Below are 19514 nucleotides of genomic sequence, written 5' to 3' on the forward strand. Positions count from 1 at the left end.
GCCATCATAGTTTTTTGTTAACTGCAACTGTTACCTGACACAATGGCATAGTGCGGCTAATTATTGCAAAATATAACCAACTTCATTTGAATGCACTTCTCCAGATTTGCAAGACAAAACACAATGATAAAAGCTAACTTGAGTATACTACCATCATACACAAATCTCTAAAAAGAAATACCTCTTTTTGAGTGAATTTTAAGTTAAAAAGACAACTGACAACTGAGCAGGGCCCAATCCTAGCTCTGCTTACCGTAAGCATAGAACCAACGCTTACGGAGTCAAGCATATTTTACAGGTAAGCACTTGTGGTATTTGCTGACTGCTGTTAACTTACTTGTAATGATTGAGACAATCGAACAAAGTCCCTCTGTACTGCCTCACTGTTATCCAGTTCTACTTGCAAGGATTGCAGTTTATTTCGACTCTCTCTAGCCTCCGTCTCAAGTTTGCTCTGCAAGTCAAGACAAACTAAATTCATTGCACACATGTATCATTTATATTTGAAAATCGCTTGCCTGAACAGTTTCCACTTGAGACAAGACCAAACTTCCAACTGTCTAAGACTGTGAAGTGAAAAAAAAAACCCAGACTCAAGGACAAATTAAAGGCTGAGACCCAGAGGTCAGATATCAAGGCCCAAAGGCCAGAAACCATGACCCAAAGGTCAGGGAGCAAGACCCACAGATTGGGGATGAAGACCCTAAGGTCCAAGACCTGACCCACAGATTTGAGACTGTAACATATTTATATTTCAAAAGGTCATAACTTTAGCATGTTTAGAACAACAAATTCACTCAAGTGTATGTAGAAATGAAGGTTGTGTATGCTCTTTTCAGCTATATACTTTGGAATAGTCTCCCCCATCTCTGCGCTCTGCTGATTCACCATGTTCACTTCATATTTTCAAAAAGCATCTGAAATCACACCTGTTCCCACAATGATTGTTTGGCTGATTTTCATTTGCATTGTTTCATTGTCTCCTTGTTTTCTTTGTTTCATCACAAACCGCTGTGGTCTCTATGAAATGGCGGTGTATAAAACAGTTTTGTATGTACATGTATGTACTGTACTCAAACAGATAATAGTTCCCTGTGACTCTATTTCACAGAGCCCAAAACAAATTGTGTCTGGTTTCTTAAATCAATGAAATTTAAAATTTGGAAAGAGGAACCTGTGGCAAAGACTAAATAAGACCCAACTGAGTTTGGATATTAACACCATTAAAAGTACGTCTTGCTTTGGGACCAACACCACTGATGAGCTTACCTTGAGTTGTAGAAGTTCTGCCACCTGAGCCTGCAGTGCTGAGATGACTTCTCTAGACTTGGCCTCAATGGTCTTCTTGCCGTCTTGCGACTCTTGCAAGCTCCTCTGAGCATCCTCACAGAGTTTGCGCTCCTTCTCAAAAGTGTCCTTCTGGCTTCGCAGGAGCCCTTCGGACAAAAAGAAAATAACAACTTTTTATCTTAAAGATTCAATCCTTGTGTTAGGGGTCAAGAATATTACTTGGGTTTTATTGTACATTGATTTGCGAGTTTGGGTGATTAAACGCTTTTGGTAATTGTCAAAAGACCAGTACCCTCACTTGGTGTGTCCAAAGGTATGCAAATATAAAAAACCTGTGAAAATTTGGGCTGAATTGATTATCAAAGTTGTAAGAAAATAATGAAAGAAAAAACACACTTGTTGCACAAATTTGAGTGCTTTCAGATGGCTGAGAAAGGCTTTAGGGTGAAGTCTTTCTAAGATTCAAATAATTTGGTGAGAAGTTACCTCATTTTCAAAAACTATGCTACTTCAGAGAGAGTACTTACAACTGCTGTTCGTTGCTCATTATTTGAGTAATTACAAAACGTGAGTAAAACATCACTTGATACCGAATTATTACTCACTGAGTTCTTCCTTGTACTCATCCATCTCCATTTGGTACGTATCCTCTAGCGTCATCTTGGTGTGTTGCTCTGCCTCAAGCTGCTCCTTCAAGAAGCTGTTCTCATTCCTCAACTTCTCCTCAATATGCTCAGCGTTGACGCGCACTGTGATGATATCCTCACGGTACTTGATGCATAATGTTTGTAACTCCTAAATACAGTAATGTTGAAGACAGATGTATTTATGAAAGGTGGAGAGCCATTAGCATTTTTTAAATATGTAAGACACTTTTGGAGTGCACTGTTTGGTTTGTGTGTGGAGTATACAGCCAAATTTGCTCAAACATTCAAATAATATTGGATTCCCATGTATATAGCAAGCATATATCCGCCACTCAGTGCTGCTCAAGGCACTTTAACACTTTAACTAATTTTTCTGCAAGGTATGTGGAGTACGTTTGAATTATAAAATCTACTCCTTTAACATAGCACCATGTAATGGTTTACAAGGTGTTGTGATGCAATATGCAGCCAATCAAACCAACAACTCCGGGGCAAGCCCCTTCTCTTTTCAATAAGTGCACTCTGTTCTTTTTACCTTTGTTACACAATACACAAAACCAACGGCTTTACGTCCCATCTGAAGGATGAAGCATCATGGTTAAGTGTCTTGCTTTAGGGACTAAGGTGTCATGACTTGGATTCGAGCCTGAACTCTGCTGATCAGAAACAACAGAGTTTGAATCCGGTACTCATGTCATGGCCTAGTGGTTAAAACCACTAGGCCATGACACGCTTGGCCGTGACAGGCCACAGTAGAGAAATATGTAGACAGTTGTCACTATGAAAAGTGGAAAGCAATTAGCCTTTTTGAAAATATGTTGAACACCATGTGAGTGCACCGTTTGGTTTGGGTGTCTTGACCTTTTCCATTGTTGACAAACAAACTGAGCTAGTTGGCATAGACGACCGAATGTTAGTAAAACACTCAATCGTGTTAACAGATGTTTTAACCCAATTCGCCATCTTCTGCAAACTTTGGATTATATAAAATACCTTCCATGATTGTCTGTCATGGTTGTATTGTTTTCAACAAAATCAACACTATGTTTTAATTTTGTTGTAACATTGTGACAAACAGATTACTATCTGTTTTGTTTGGAATTTATGTAATTCCATAGTCTTCCCAACCTCGGTTAGCAAAAACTGGGGCTGTGACGTTGCAATAAAAAGGTCTATACAGAAAAATTTACCTAAACCAAATACCGTCATAGTATTGTATCCACCATATCTCAAAATGGATTATTAGCACTTGAGACATGGCAGTCACCTTAGGAGTGCATTGTTTGGTTTAGGTGTATACAGTCAAATTTATCCAAAACTAATACTGTCATTGCGATGTGTCCACTATATCTCAAAACGGCTTATGAATCCAATGAGATTGCCATGTAAAAATGGCTGTAATTTGACATAAGGAATCCTGTTACTATGGTTGGCATGAGCTTATGTTTGAATGACTTACATCTAGACCTGACGGAAGATTAAACTCTTCCCCGCTCATAATGGACATGTGTAGCGTTCTCTTAGCACTAAGGCTCTCATTCTCTCCTTGTAGTCTGCTCACCTTCAATGACGATAAATAAAAGATAGCCGATAAAACAAGGAAGGCTGTAGTAGCACTTTAAGACTAACTTGTTACATAAAAACAGCGTACATGGCGTAAGCTTTCTTAGAAACAAATTCTTTGCATCTGGGCCCAATTTCATGGCTCCGCTTACGGTAAGCAAAGAATCAGTTCTTGCAGAAGCAGGGAATTCTGTGCTGATGTCAGGCATATTTCGCAGGTTAGCAAGGAATTTTGGCTTGTGCGCATGTGACTTCACGTTACTAGGCATTCTAGGCTTACAACTGCTAGTGCAGAAACTCTGCCCTTGCACGTAAGCAGAGAATGGTGATCGTAAGCGCAGAATTCGTCAGTAAGCAGAGCCCTGAAAATGGGTCCCTATGAAGTAGTTGTTGCTGAGAACCTGATTTGCAGAAGGACGTGGCTGCAATATGTTCGATTAGCAGGCATGTGAGGGTCGCTTTGGCATTAGCGACATCAACACATGATTACATAGCAAGTATTTGACTTTTTTAGAGGAAGGAAAACCGGAGGGCTCAGAGAAAAAACCTTGTGGCAAAGGAAAGAACTAATACTATGGGTGCGTTCGTTTAGCTTCCCTGGGTCGACCCCGTTGTGTGGCGTTTTTTTTTTTCCAGGACGAACTTGTGCAGATAATTACCCACGTTCGTCCTAAAAAAAAAAAACGCCACACACCGGGGTAAACCCAGGGCAGCTAAACGAACGCACCCTATATATCCCATTTATGCCTAATATCAGTGTTTTGAGAGCCACAGAAAGCAAACAACAAAATGAATCGCCAACAAAAAACGTCAACACCAAAGACTTTCATAACACTTACCTCTTGATATATCTGTTCTCTGGATTCCATTAACTTTTGCTGATAATAAAATAAGGTAAAACAATATAAAAGGATGTCAAGGGATAGGTATATTATGTTTGGTAATCACTCTTCAAACTGATGGCAATAAAAAAATTTGGTTTGAAGCCTACAGCTGCTTTTGATAGTATAAAGCATTTTTAAAAGAAACATTTAATTTTGAAGTTATGTGGTTATGAGAAGATATCAGTTTTTTACACTCAGTATTTTTCCAGCAAGGTACATGTGGATGGAGTCGGTTTTGAAGTATGAGACCTATTCCCTCATCGCACCATGGGATGGTTCAAGGTGCTGTGGTGCCATACGCTTCCGATCAGACCAGGACCACCTGGGCGAACCCCTTCTCTTAACAATAAGTGCACTGAGTACTTTTATGTGCATAACACAACACACGGGACCTACGGCTTTACATTTCAACAAAAGGATGCAGCTAAAATGGTTAGTGTCTGGCTTAAAGGAACGCGTTGCCTTCGATCAAACGAGTTGGTCTACAAAAAGCGTTTGTAACCGTTCGTTATAAAATGCATATGGTTGGAAAGATGTTTTAAAAGTAGAATACAATGATCCACACAAATTTGCCTCGAAATTGCGTGGAAATTGCCTCGAAATAACACGATTTGACACTCATACATGTAAATGCCCGACCGTGTTAGTCGACTTCGAGGCATATTTGTGTGGATCATTGTATTCTACTTTTACAATATCTTTCCAACCATATGCATTTTATAACAAACATTTACAAATGCTTTTCAAAGACCAACTCGACCGGTCCAAGGAAACGTGTTCCTTTAAGGACACAAGTATCAAGACCGGGACTCGAATCAACACTCTGCTGATCATCAACACTCTGCTGATCAGAAACACCACAGCTTGAGTTTGATGTTCTAATACGCTCAACAACGACATTGAACCCTTTCAGAGAGTGACTTACCAGCCGATCATGCATTTCATTGTGCTCTCTTAGGTACTGCTGTCTAAGATCTGTCAGGAACTTCTCAGACTCCTGGTTCATTGCTGTTGCATTCCCGATCTGTCCAAAGCAGAAGAAAGAGGATTAGACGTTACCAACACGCACAAGATCTTCATGCACCATGCCAACAATGGTAAGACTAGTATCTGCACTTTATGTGACCAAACATTATGCATCAAATACATGTAACAAACCCGTGAAATTTTAAGCTCACTTGGTCATCTGAGTTTGAAGAAAATAGTGGGTAAAACCTATGATATAAGTTTGTACTGTTTTTATAAATCAGGTTTATTTCATACATCTGTACATCAGGTTTTCGACCTGCACAATCAAAAGTAATTGTTTTATTCATTTTCCACAAACTCTAGCATTTCAAGCTAAAATGTTTAACGAAGTTTTCTACCAGAACCATCATAATACCATGTAAGGTACGTGGCAATGTGTAAATATTTATAGTTTCAATCGTACAAATGCAGAGCCTTTCTACTGTCATTACTTGTAACAATTGAGATGGGTAACATGGCAAAATATGTATCATATTATAGAAAATGATATGCTCATTCAAACAGTGTACAGTTTGTTGGATATTGATTTGCAAGACAGTAAATAAAGAATATTTATTTTATACAGCAATGAGTGCTACATAGGTTTAGGCTTTGGTTCTAATCATGTGAATTTCTGGCTGTATTTCTCACCTGGCTCTGTGCATCTTCTGCAGCATTCTGTAGACTTTCCTCTAGCTCAATCCGTAATCTCCTCTCTCTAGAGACACTTTCCCTTTCGGCATCCAATTCCTACAGGAACAGACATTCAGGTGTTTTATTAACTCTACTTTATTATTAATATTAAGGTAATAACAGGGTAGCGAAAAAACAATTAATGGCCGTTTAGAACCAGCAGGGTCAGGGCCGTGCGATAAAGGCCTAAGCCGAAGGCAAGGGCCTTTATCAAACGGCCACGGCCCTACAAGGTTATTAACGGCCGTTTAAGAACGAGTCACTACTCTTTTATTCCCATGCATCATGTTCATAAGTGTCCTTTTGTCAAAAGGCGAAACAGTATAACAACTCTAGACAATCTGCCACTTTTGTTCAAACTTTCAAAATCTTTTTTCGAAATGATTTTGTCGGGTGGTGTGTATATGAGCGTGTACACACATATTACGCGCTGATACTAATAGCTATGAATGGCGTTCTGAGTAAGTTAAATTGGTGTACATGAGCTTGCGCGCCCAAAATGCGTAGCCAGCCAGTCTTAAACAGCTCCAGCTAATCATTATCAACCGTTAAAACACCCCATGTGACGCGCTCTCCACCAATAGGCACAGCGAAACTGTCTGAGGTATTTATGAATAATATTTTATTATAGGTTTTCCCAGCCAAAAGGACTCATTTGAGGAAATTCTAAAAACTAGAGTGCTACACAAGGAAATGGGAAACTGTAAAAGGCACTGCATACCTTTGGTAATTGTCAAAGACCAGTCTCCCCACTTGCTGTATCTCAACATATGCATAAAATAACAAACCTGTGAAAATTTGAGCTCAATTGGTCATCAAAGTTGCGAGAGAATAATGGAAGAAGAAAAACACCTTTTTGCACAAGTTGTGTGCTTTCAGATGCCTTGAATTCGAGACCTATAAGCTGAGGTCTCGAATTCAATTCAATTATTTTAGTGGGAAATTAAATTACTTCTTTCTCCAAAACTACATTCTTTCAGAGGGAGCCGTTTCTCACAATGTTTTATACTATCAACTGCTCTCCATTGATGGTTACCACGTAAGTTTTTAATGCTAAAAATTACTTTGAGTAATTACCAATAGTGTACAGTGCCTTAAAACACTAATTTATCCCTTTTGTAGTATTGCACTCACCACTTTGAGGCTCTGTGTGAGTTCCTTGTACTCGCCCTCGCGTGATTGGACGCTCTGCAGCTGGTCTTCATAGTTACTACACATGTCACAGGGCCTTCCAAGCTTCTCCCTTGCTATCCTTATCTGAGAATCATAAACCCCAGAACACGAATAAATTATGACTTAAAAATACAAAGTAAAATAGATTGGTACTAACTTTTGTTAACAACTTACTTATGTAAAACTTAAAGCTCAATTTTTACATAGTTTGTAACAAATAAATTGTGTGCTTGAAAGATTCTCAAAAGTCAAGATGATAGAATTTGAACACCCCATAAATCCTCTTGTTATTATCTGTAGCGCCAGGAGGCATGCTTTCGAGCTACAGTAATTTTAGTTCATTTTTATTGTCACTGACTCGCATGATTTGATGTTTTTCCCTGTGTTTTGGTATTGCTTTCCTTGTCTGTTGGTTTTGGTCCCCTCATGCAGGCTTCACACTCGTTTTCTCAAATGGTTATTTCCCCTAGTTGTCTTTGCAAAGGAGAGCAAAAAATGAAGGAGGGCTTCAATCAAACACAAGAAGGAAAACACAACATGTTTTCATGAACTCTGACCTCTTCTTGGAGTTTCGTCCACTCCGTTTCACTGACGACCCTCTTCCCTGCTAGCGATGGGAACATTTCGGTGCGCGCTCTGGCGCTGGCAAGAACTGATCGCATCTCCTCACCCTCTGGCGTTTCCCCTGGATCGAGATGGTCAGAAATCATTTATATCCTGTACAATGCCAGACAACCTACATGTAGCTAGGAAATACTATGAGTTCTTAGAACTTGCTTTTAACCTACCCTGGCATACAGTGTTAGGGCAAAAACTGTTGCTGATAGCATTACTTCACTTATTGCAGTGTAGTGACAAGGCTACTACATAATGTCAAACAGATCTGTTCAAATAGTGAACATTTGGTTGCTTTTAAGATGTACATAACACTTGAAGGCAGTGGACGCTATTGGTAGTTACTCAAAATAATTATTAGCATAAAATCTTTCTTGGTTACGAGATAGGGAGCTGTTGATGGTATAAAACCTTGTGAGAACCGGCTCCCTCTGAAGTAAGATAGTTTTTGAGAAAGAAGTAATTTTCCACTAATTTGATTTCGAGACCTCAGATTTAGAATTTTAGGTCTCGAAATCAAGCATATGAAAGCACACAACTTTGTGTGACAGGGGTGTTTTTTCTTTCATTATCTCGCAACTTTGAAGACCGATTGAGCTCTGGTCAGTAACAATTACCAATAGTGTTCAGTGTCTTTTGTGCAATTTTTGTTGGCGTGCCGGACTCAAGCTCTCGTGTTGTCAGCAGCAGAGTCTGGGTTTGATTCCTGGTCATGACACTTATGCCCTCGAGCAAGACACTTAAAAAGCTGGGAAGGCAGTGCATTTTGCTCTACCAGCCAGGGGCCAATTTCATAGAGCTGCTTAAGCAAAAAAATTGCTTCATCACGAAAATTGCTCGCTTTTTTTTTACATTGTTACTGACAAAAATTACATGCCATATACATTGCTTGTGACTGGTATTTAGCTGTTGTTTACTTAGCATAACACATTAGTGGAGTCTTGGCCGGTAATCTGATTTTACTAAGCAGGGGATGTTTTTTGCTTAAGCAAAATTTTGTGCTTAAGCAGCTCTATGAAATTGGGCCCAGGCTTCTAGTTAATGATACCATGCCTACATCCTTGGGACTGTGAAAGGGGTAACCCTGTTTCAGCCCGAGGAGTACACTGTAGGTGGCAACGAGCCCCTGGTGGCAGTTGATTTGGGTCAATAGCCCAAACCAGTTAAGTGTAGCCTTCATCTTAGAGTGGCTGTTCGGCCTTGTGATGTTGGCAATCTCTCATAAAAATATATATGTGTGAGTACACACTTTTTTTGACAAACGAACCCAGCTCCTATCACTACAGTTGATAATACAATTGAAACCTTTGCTGAGAAACTTCTTACAGGTAAGTATAAAACAATTTACTAGCCCAGAAAGCTACCGAATACTTAAAACAAAATTCTGCCTCAAGCCCCTTTCATACTTCCTACAAATGCGAATGCGATATGAATGTTGACATCACATATTCGTACAAATAATTCGCAGCGGTTGAGTTGTGCTCAACTCTCTTGGGAATATCGCTGCAAAAACAGAGTGATGACGTCAAATTTGCATCGCATTCGCATTAAGTATGAACCAGGCTTTATGCCTAAAAGGTATGCTACTAGGACGTGTAGGTTACAGTTAGGAGTTTCGTGATCTTACCAGAAATTGCACGTTCCTGAGCCTCGGTCAGACTAATGTTGGATGACAAAGAGGCTGTCTCTGCGTCCATGCCATACATCGTGTTATCTGAGAAGCTATGGGCTGCTATCTCATTCATACTACGATGAAGTGGAGAACTCGACTGACCTGCAGTCGACAAATAAAAACACACCGGTTTAAGCTTACATTCTAGGAATGTATATTGTAACAACCGCACAAATGCTGTGTTGTGAGTGGTTGAGATCACATCATCACATGCTAATGGCTATTTTAACCATTTCACAAAGAGTGTTTCACAATACAGTGCGCCCTCTACAGTTTATTATGGAGAGGTCGTTTTTATAAAAATCAGTCGGATACAAAAGTCACTATAATAGATGTTACATTTGCATTGTGGATCAAGAATATTATTTGTTTTAACCCTTACACTGATGTGTCTAAGCACTGTATGCTCAGTACTTTCTTGAGTTCTGTGAAACAAATTCACAGACATATTGCTAGGGTGGGATTCGAAACCCACAACCTTTGCCATTCTAGAGTAGATGTCTAACCTACTAGACCACCGAGATTGCCCATTATTTTACCAGAATTCTTTTTATTGGGAAACAAAAAAAAGGATTTTGAAGAATCAGAAAAGAAAGCCATGTTTGAGCGAGTGGCGATGATGATAACATAAAACCTATGGTCTCGAAAAGGTTAAGGTGAAATGAGTTACAAGAACAGACCAGGAGGATTGTAGACACCTTGAGTTTCAAACTGAAGTAGCTCCTCCGGATCCACGTTGGGCGTCGTGAAATTCTGCGCCGACGCTGACAAGTTGACGAGCAACCTTGTACCCAGGTGGCTAGGCCTGGTAGACTCGGAGTCCAGCTGAGTGGTAGGGGAATTGAGGTCGATGAGGGAGGAGGATCGGCCATGTTTGTCCTGGGGCTCGGAGCTTATGAGTGGTTGCTCCACCTGCAGGTCAGAAATAGGACAATTAAAAAACTCTGTAATTCTTGTAGGGCCTATATTCACCATGTGTATATCTACTTTACTGCATGTCGCTTGAATTCAAAATCTACTCCGCGGCAAAAGAATAAAAAGCAAAACCTTGTTGCCAAAGAACAAAATATACACAGCAAAGTAGATATACACATGGCGTAATACAAACCGAGTATACTTTGATACCTCACCATGCAACGCCTCCAAAACTGAAGCTCTATTTCTTTAGCCTACCAAACATTATACCTATTGGAATATGGTGTGAAGGTATTTTGATTTTTGCAGTTGGGAAAAAATTGCAGAGTCAACCATTCTAGACATCGTAACAAATTCATGAAAAGCTTGTGCTTGAACTAAAGAAGACCTTGTTGCTAATATCAGGGTCCCCACACACCCACTAAAGCACAGGTCTGAATCCAGTAATGTTATCAATAGACCAGTCCCCTAACAACTGGGCAAGTCTGTCAGTCCAGTGTTTTTTATCCCAAACACTGAAGATTGCTTAGTTTATATTGTTGTCTTGGTTTTGCTCTCCCTGCTTACTTCTGCTAAGCAAACAATTACTATGCAATAATTTGTGCTCAAGCAGCTCTATGAAATTGGGCCCAGGATCTATACAGACTAAGACAGGGAAACAACCACTAGACCACTAGGCCACTGAGCCAACCTGGGCCCAATTTCACGGCTCTGCTTACCCCCAAACTCTGTGCTTATGATCATCATTCTCCGCTTAAGTGCAAGCGCCAAATTCTGCGCTAGCTTTGTAAGCCTAGAATGCCTAGTATGGTGAAGTAAGCACATGCACAAGCAAAAATTACCTGCTAACCCATGAAATACGCTTGGCGTAAGCACATAATTCCCTGCTTCCGCAAGCACCAAGGTAAGCAGAGCCATGCAATTGGGCCCTGATGTCTTGCCCAATGCGGTGAAATTGTATAGTAATCTCAGAGAAAACCAGGAATGGATTTGGTAGGAGTTGAACCCTATACATTCAGTATCCACCGTACCTGAGCCGATTGCTGTAGTCTCTCAGTCTCCCGTTCATGCTTAGCCTGTTGCTCTTTGATCGCCTGTACCCGCTGCTCAGCCTCTTCCCTCTCCCTGTCCTTCCGCTGGGCCTCCACGATCTGCCGTTGCTGCTCCTCAGTCAGCACCGACTCCATCCGTCTCATGTCCATCATCTGCAGCCGTTGCGACTCCAGGAACTGGTTGTTGGCCATGTGCCAAGTGTGCTTCAGGTTAGTGTGCTCTTGTTTCTCCTTCTCTAGGAGTCTGCAGACTGTGGGAGTGGAACATAAGAGATATACATGTTAACAATGTATTACAATAAAAGTGGCTTCTTGTATAGCGCACATATCCGTCACGCAGTGACGCTCAAGGCGCTTTTAACATACAGTATTTTCCTGCAAGGTATGTGGGAATACGTTTGAATGATGAGACCTAGTGTTTTGATATAGCACCATGTAATAGTTCACAAGGTGCTGTGGCGCCATATGCTGCCAAACAAACCAGGAACACCGGGTCGCCATGGGAATTTGTTTTTTAAAGAATAAACCGATAATGAATGAATGAATGAATGAATGAAAAAAGCTGTGTGTTGTGTACATGTAATACATGTAAAAGAACCAAGTGCACGTACAGTAAAGAGAAGAGGTTTGCCCCGGTGTTTCTGGTTTGATCAGCAGCAGAATACATGGTGCTATAAAGCTATAAAGGATTAGATCTTATGCTTCTAAATCATACCTCCGCATACCATTCAGGAAAAATACTGAGCATTTTGATACATTCCTAGGGGTGTGATAAAGCGCTAAATTAGCACCTAGTTTTATCACATACATACTTATAAAAATGTTTTATATACCACCATTTCATCAAGATCACAGCGGTTTGTGGCGATACACAGCAAAAAAAAACATGGGAACAATGATACTAAATTGCATAAACAACCAAACAATCATTTTAGGAACAGGTGTGATTTCAGATGCCTTTTGAAAAAGTTGAAGTGAATCAGCAGAGCGCAGAGATGTCAAAGACTTTTTCACAATTTCGGGGCGACAAAGTTTTTTTCAGCAGCTGATGCAAGAGATCTGAGATTAATTTTGTGTTCGACAAGACGGGTAGTATTATTATAGATATTATTATTAGTATAGTTATTATTATTATTAGTTCTAATCACGTTAATAACTAAAGTGATTTTTTTTGGAAGTTAGTACTAACCTTCTCTTAGTTCTTCTCTCATAGTATCGTTGTCTTCCTGCATGACATACTTCTGTTTGTTGAGAACAGCAACGTAGAGTTCCATGTCAGAACGTGATGTTTTCTCTGCCTCTAACACACTACTCAACGCACGAACCTGTCAATAGTAACAAACAGATATAAAAGATGCTATGTCAGATTTTTGGCCCCCATGCCAAACATTAAAAAAATAGATTTGTTTGAGTGATTGGTATTTCAAAGAGCATCACCCGCTCCAACGAAAAAAGGTTGGACTTTTACTTTTAATGGTCAGGAACCATGACAAAAAAATTAAAACGTTTCTTATCAAACACATAAGAATTGGTCATGTGATATATTGTCGGGATCCTGACAAAAACCAATTTTGAGCACTTTATTTCACTGCTACTACTACAGTAATTGGGGGACTTTTTCGAGCAATGGCTCAAATGAAAGCTTGTAACTTTTCCGACCCCCATCAAAATACCTATTGAATTTTAAATCAACATTTTTGGGTCAAATCGGCAAAAAATCTGACATAGCATCTTTAATTTGAAACCATACTTTTAACAAAAAGGTTGGAAGCAAGGGGGGCCAATCAAGCACACGGTAAAGATGATGAAAGAAGATACAGGGATGGAGACTACCAATGAACTAGTTTGCTGCATGAGGGATCGTGATGTGTGGTGTGTGTTCCATCGCACTCGTCTCAAGTAACTTGCGTTGACGAAGTGGACAGTGCAGTCACTAAGTAATATTTCTTTCTAAAATAATAAGTCATCGCAAGAAAATATGCCCGGACATACACATAATCCTTTATAAAACAGCATACTCTTGAAAATGCGACCTGCTAATTTTAACAACATGTACATGTAGTTGTATGATGAATTTACTCCAAGTTACATGATAGAAACCAGTGAAATTTTCATTGAAAAAAAAAACAAGGTTACTTCACATTCATATGAAATATGAACCGACCTTATGTGAAATATGAACCAACCTTGTCATTGTAACAAAGAAAAGTGATTGTTTCCTCATTTGTCTTACCTTTTCATCTAAGTCAGCAGAAGACATGGTAGAGCTAAGCACTGATTCAGGGGGTGTGGCAGGACTCTGTGCTTTATCTACAGTAGAGATCCCCAGATCCTCAAGACCGTGTTTCTGATAGGGAGAAAACATGGGCATAGTAAGAATAAGACTATGTTAGGGGAATACATCTAAATAATTTAATTCTGGTGTTTGCAAGTGTGACAAAATAGCAGTGTCTACTGTATCTCTTCCTGTGATCAGTGGGTCATTATACAATTGTTGCACGCTGAGTCGGGGTCCATGGCGTTTTGTACACCCGAGGGGGGAAAAAGGCACCCGAGGCGAAGCCGAGGATGCCATTTTCCCTCGAGGTGTACAAAACCCATGGACCCCAGTCACAGCATGCAACAATTGTCTTGTTATACCTTGGTAACATTATTATTCCTCTTCTCGAAGTTCTGTTTTCATCCTCAATTATTATTATATAGTTTAAAACAAGTTTTCACTGTTCCCTCGAACCCGCGGTTGTTTCGTACTAAAAAGCGCTGGAAATCGACCAACGGTGGGAACGATCAAGGTAATGTACACCAGTGAACATCACTCAGCCATGGTACATGCGTATTTGTTGCACGGCACGTGATTGGTTCTCGACCAATCAAACTTCACAGTTTGTTACCGAGGTATAACAATCTTAGTTGGCACTTCCTAGGAGCTAGACTGAAGACCCTCCTGCACTGGCCTTATTCAACTCACAATAATAATAACATCAAGGGAAACTGACTGGGTTAAATTTTAAATGATTTGGGGTTGAACAAAGAGAAATTGAAAGAGTGGGATATGAACTAATGACCTTCGGATTCTTTTCTGCTTAAGCAGCCCTATGAAGATCGGCCCTGGCTCAAAGAATTATCAGAAATTAGGGCATGCATTGGCCAGGTTTATTTTCTCAGAATTCAACAACTTAGCTGGTACTGTAGCGTAAAGCGTTAAGAAGTGGCTAGTATCATATTAAAGGAAATCTCACAATACGAACCAGTAAAAACAGCTTGCCGACCAGCGAAATTACAAGCTAACTGGTCCTGCTGGCTAGTCACTGACACAGTAAAGAGCAAACTCTACTGAAGATTGAGCTCCTACCTTTAGCCTGTGTTCCAGGGCTCTCCTCTCAACCTTAGCCCCCTGTAACTTCTCCTTCAAGGATTCAATCTCCCTCTCCAAGGGAACCACAACAGAGCGCAAGATCTCGGTATCTTTCTGTGCCTAAAATAAAACAAAATAACAAATGATATGAGGAAATATCAACATAAATATGCATAAAATATTACTGATATAATTACGCGGTAATGTTGTTTGTTTGCTTGTTTAGATGATCTTCCTGTCAAAGGAACTTGGCAAACTCCCACAAGGGGATATAACTGCTAAGCTGGCAACAGCCAAATACATGTATGATTCCGAGTTGCACAAATCAAGAAATAGTGATTCAGTATCTAGACAACAAAACTATCCTAGTCATTGTGAAATCAGCGGATAGATTAGGGGAGTTGAACCCACAACCTTGTTATTGCAAGTACTGCAGTCGTACACTAGACCACGAGCAACCTGATTTCTTTTTATCAAAAATTACATCTATAAGGTATTACCATAGAGCTATATATATTGACTAGAGCGCTAACACCCCATTATACAAGTTTTTAAGCCATGTGGGCGCATCCATGTTTATGTACAAACCAATACAAAAGCTTGAAATTTTGTACGGCAATTGTACGGCTATTTGCATGATCGTGCGTCTGTTCTTTTTAATGTGCCATCGAAGCAAAAAATGCAGTAAATGTGAACGCACAATCTGCTGATCAGCGCACAAACTGCGAGCGTCATGTGCGTCATGATTAAAAGGCGCGTTTACTTTTTTTAGTACGGCAATCAAGTCGAAGTTACGGTTTTCATAGCGTGGACGTACGCGAGTGGACAGCTGCGTACGTAAACGCACACGCCGAATGTAAAATAATCGCGGCAATGTGTGTTCTCTTAAAATTCCGAATTCACGCAACACACCAAACATGTCTGCGCCCAGGGTGGCTTCAAAACGCAGAGCAAGTTAGCGCTCTAGTCAATATAAATAGCTCTATGGGTATTACTCAAATCATTCCTGGATTTTCTTCAAATTCCTTGAGACCATGCACTCCATGAAGCTTCTGAAATGAAAAAGACTTAATAACCATAACACTATCTCAACCCTTGTAGAAAGCACCATTCATTCACCTGGGCCCAATTTAATAGAGCTGCTTAAGCAGACAATTTTGCTAACATTACAAACTTTGTGCTTAACAAAATTAAGCGGGATACCAGTTAGAAATTGTGCATTTGACATGGTTTTGGTTGGTAACCATAATCTGGTAAGAATAAGTTTTTTGTGTTTAGCTATTTTTGTGCTTAAACAGCTCTATGAAATTGGGCCTTGGTTGAAGAGAAGCAATTTATGGCTAATTTGTTTTATCAAAGGCACAAACAAAAATCCTGAATGAGAACAGTCATTGTTTCTCCTCATCCCCGCCAATACCTTGAGCATGCTATTCTCCAGGTCCTCTTCCTCCTTGGTAGGTGTGTGTTTCTGCTGGGGAGAAGGTTGCTGTTGGGGTGGAGGTGGTTGTTGTTCTACTGTTGTTGGCTGTGGCTGTTTTTCATCCCTTGATGCTGATGGGGAGTTTGATCCTGTCAGACTGCGTAGTGATCTTGTCATGCTAGACAACAGACTTGTGTCCCTTCAATCAAAGACAAACCAATGTTAAACAATGGTCACACTGAAAAGAGCAGTATATAAACTCAGTTCTTATAGCACTTTGAAGAGAACACACATTTGACTTTAATCCTTCATAAATGTAGAAACAGTATATATACATTTACTGGGATTTGAGGCATTGCATGGTGAGGTATCAATATATATTTGGTTTGCGGTAACACCATGTTTGTATCTACTTGCCAAGTAGAGTTTGTTCGAAAACAAACTCTACCTGGCAAGTAGATAAACTCTACCTGGCAAGTAGATACACACATGGTGTTGCTGCAAACCAAATACATATATATATATATATATACAGTAAAATCTGTGAATCATTTTAAAGGTGAAGAGTTTTGAGATATCGCCGAAAATCTGAAGCAGTTTTGTCCACGCAGGAGGGCATGTGAGGGCACTCCCAAACATTTTGTATCACTTCTGGGCATACCCAAAACAGTATTTAAGGACTGGAACACATTACCTACACAGACATCATAGCCATCACAGACTATAAGATCTTTAAAGGAGCTGTTACAACCCTACCTCTAAAGCAACTATAAACTACGGCGCAAGAAAAGTGACAGAACATCGATTGAAAAGTGTGCAGGACAAGTCGCGTATATACCATCGGAAGTGATACAGATACTAATGAGAGCGCCCTCACGCGGTCAAAAATACGACGCATTGAGAAGACAGGAATTAAAATACCCATAGAAGGAGGAAATCTGGAAAGTTGTCAAAGGATAACATTTTTTTTAATTTTTTTTTTTTTAAGTTCCTTACTTGTCTGTGCCAGACATCTGACTTTTCTCGGCCATGATTTGCTGAAAGCTCTGAAGTTCCTTATTGAGTTGCTCATTGGCCGCAAGAAGCTTCTCCCGTTCCTGTTGGTAGGTGAGTGCCGTCTCCTCAGTAGTCATGGCAACTGCATCTTTTTTTATGAACGAAAACAGTTATACATAAATCACAGTATCACAATGATTTCTTCGGGATCCTTTTTGTACATAAACAGTTTAAATTTAACCATTTTGGTTTTAAAGCCATAGGTTCTTGGAAAAGTAAACTTCATAAGCAACTCCATGCATGAACACTAGTGAGGCCAGTCTAGTCAACTTCATGCTTACCTCTAAGGATAGCCTGCATGGTGCCCACCTCATTCTTCCACGTTCTCCTGCATTCATCCATCTCTTCCCTGTACGTTGTCTCAGCCATCACGGCTACCGTCTTCAGCTCATCCAGCTCGTTCTGCATGGTATCCCGCTCACTCCGCATTAACTCTGCCTCCTTGATCAACTCCTCTGTAGATGGGTGGCGAGAAAAAGTAATGTCAAGTTGGTGCAAGGTTTGTCGATGTTAGCTCCACGAGGTATTGGAAGTTGACATACATGTATTAGTTTTACTATACTTCATACATATTCAGTTACCGGAACAATATTATTTGCAGCAAGGGGGAAAGGACGAATGTGAAATAAATTGAACCATGTCAAAAAAATAAATAAAGTTTGTTCATGTGTTGGATGTCGCTATAGCCATGTCCGCGCGTGTACAAAACACCTGGGGAACAGTTCCACTGGTGATAGTCTATTTGTCATGCCTCATAAACACATGTGTGAATACTCGTGTGCGCGCGCTTAGTACATGTAGGTAGCAAAGATACATGTATAGCAACTGCCACGTGATATTGAACCGACCAGTGAGAATTTGACTTTCAGTCATGATTATGTATGAGGTATAGTATACAAATATTGAGTGGCTCAGAGTGGAATGGGAGGAATATTATCGCAAGGTAAAATTTGGACTGTTCCATTTCACGAGGCCAAGCCGAGTGAAATGGAACAGTTCAAATTTTACCGAGTGATAATATTCCCTCCATCCCACAAAGATTAAAGCCACTCAGTATTTGTTTTATATAACTGACATATAGATCCTTGTCATTTTGATGTGTTTTTAAAGTATAACATTATGAAAAATCACACAAATTACCAAAAATCATATACCGCCGCGTAGCGGCAACAATGCACAAATCGTATCACAACCTTTTGCACAGGTGCTCCTTTGTTTTAACAGCGGCGCGATGGCGCTGTACTGCTCAAAAACATTGGGAACAAGGATGATCCTGAATGTTGAATGGGAATGCTATTCCCCATGGGCGAATAGGTCTTTTTGATCGCCAGTGCGGATGGGAGTAATAGTGAATGTCAAGTGAAGTAAGTTCCACCAATCAAATGACAAGGATCTGTATGTCAGTTATATAATAAAATCTGTTAACTATTTCAGGCCTGGAAGACTATGGAGGCCATGGCCTGTTGCTCTGGTCTTGATCTTGGTGTCAATTCAAAAGTTTCCAATAGACTTTAAGGTTTGTCCAATGGAAGTTCTGCTTGGAAAATGAAAATGGCCCCGCCCTCAGCTTTACTACTTTTGAAACTGGTACTTTCCCCATCTAGGATCTTATGAAATGGCATCGTGGCAGAGCAGTCTAGTTCGTCGAACCCTAACTCTGGTGTTGTCAGCAGCAGAGTGTGGATTGGAATTCCTGTCATGACCATGACACTCAAGCCTTTGATTGAGCAAGGCACTCTGATATTTATTCTTATTAGTGTAGTAAAAAACCTGAGCACTGTAAGTTGTCAAAGGATCGAGGGATAACGTAGGCTGAAGAAGTGGGCTGCCGAACTGTAATTTGGTGAACAGACAGCCCAACAACCTTTGCCATGTTGAACAAGTTGAAAAGTTTATGGGCAAGCCACAGACTGATGGATTATCTGTGAGGGAAAATGTCAAAGACTACTCTCTCCATCCTAGACCAGACCCTGTGGTTAGGAATTGTTACGTTTACTGAAAGCTACCTTCTCTCGTCAGGAATATTTCCTTGAACTTTGCCCTCTTCTGGGCAAAGTCTGCCTCTTGGGTCATCCTCTCCTGTAGAACACTACGGAGATTCGTCTCCAACTCTTCCACACGTTGCCGGAGTGCATTGACATCATCTTGAATGAGATTTAAGCAGAAATAGA

General features: G+C 40.2%; 1 protein-coding gene across 2 annotated transcripts in view; it reads right to left on the bottom strand.

Moving 5' to 3' along the window:
- Positions 1 to 19514, bottom strand: part of LOC117290850 (rab GTPase-binding effector protein 1-like) — a 28782-nt gene that overhangs the window by 3966 nt on the left and 5302 nt on the right. The window contains exons 2-20 of one of the 2 annotated variants that reach the window (XM_033772406.1): positions 19350 to 19487; positions 17625 to 17798; positions 17284 to 17431; positions 16285 to 16486; positions 14865 to 14987; positions 13746 to 13859; positions 12702 to 12837; positions 11492 to 11763; positions 10244 to 10457; positions 9501 to 9647; positions 7816 to 7943; positions 7220 to 7342; positions 6044 to 6142; positions 5310 to 5408; positions 4340 to 4378; positions 3397 to 3498; positions 1896 to 2085; positions 1270 to 1436; positions 338 to 454 (exon numbers count right to left, since the gene is read on the bottom strand). In XM_033772406.1, the coding sequence (XP_033628297.1) occupies positions 338 to 454; positions 1270 to 1436; positions 1896 to 2085; positions 3397 to 3498; positions 4340 to 4378; positions 5310 to 5408; positions 6044 to 6142; positions 7220 to 7342; positions 7816 to 7943; positions 9501 to 9647; positions 10244 to 10457; positions 11492 to 11763; positions 12702 to 12837; positions 13746 to 13859; positions 14865 to 14987; positions 16285 to 16486; positions 17284 to 17431; positions 17625 to 17798; positions 19350 to 19487 (2732 nt within the window). Of the gene's footprint in view, positions 1 to 337; positions 455 to 1269; positions 1437 to 1895; positions 2086 to 3396; positions 3499 to 4339; positions 4379 to 5309; positions 5409 to 6043; positions 6143 to 7219; positions 7343 to 7815; positions 7944 to 9500; positions 9648 to 10225; positions 10458 to 11491; positions 11764 to 12701; positions 12838 to 13745; positions 13860 to 14864; positions 14988 to 16284; positions 16487 to 17283; positions 17432 to 17624; positions 17799 to 19349; positions 19488 to 19514 lie in introns of both variants that reach the window. The other variant, XM_033772405.1, reaches the window with a different exon arrangement.

Source organism: Asterias rubens, chromosome 5, assembly GCF_902459465.1.
Source record: "Asterias rubens chromosome 5, eAstRub1.3, whole genome shotgun sequence".
In the NCBI taxonomy this organism is placed as follows: domain Eukaryota; kingdom Metazoa; phylum Echinodermata; class Asteroidea; order Forcipulatida; family Asteriidae; genus Asterias; species Asterias rubens.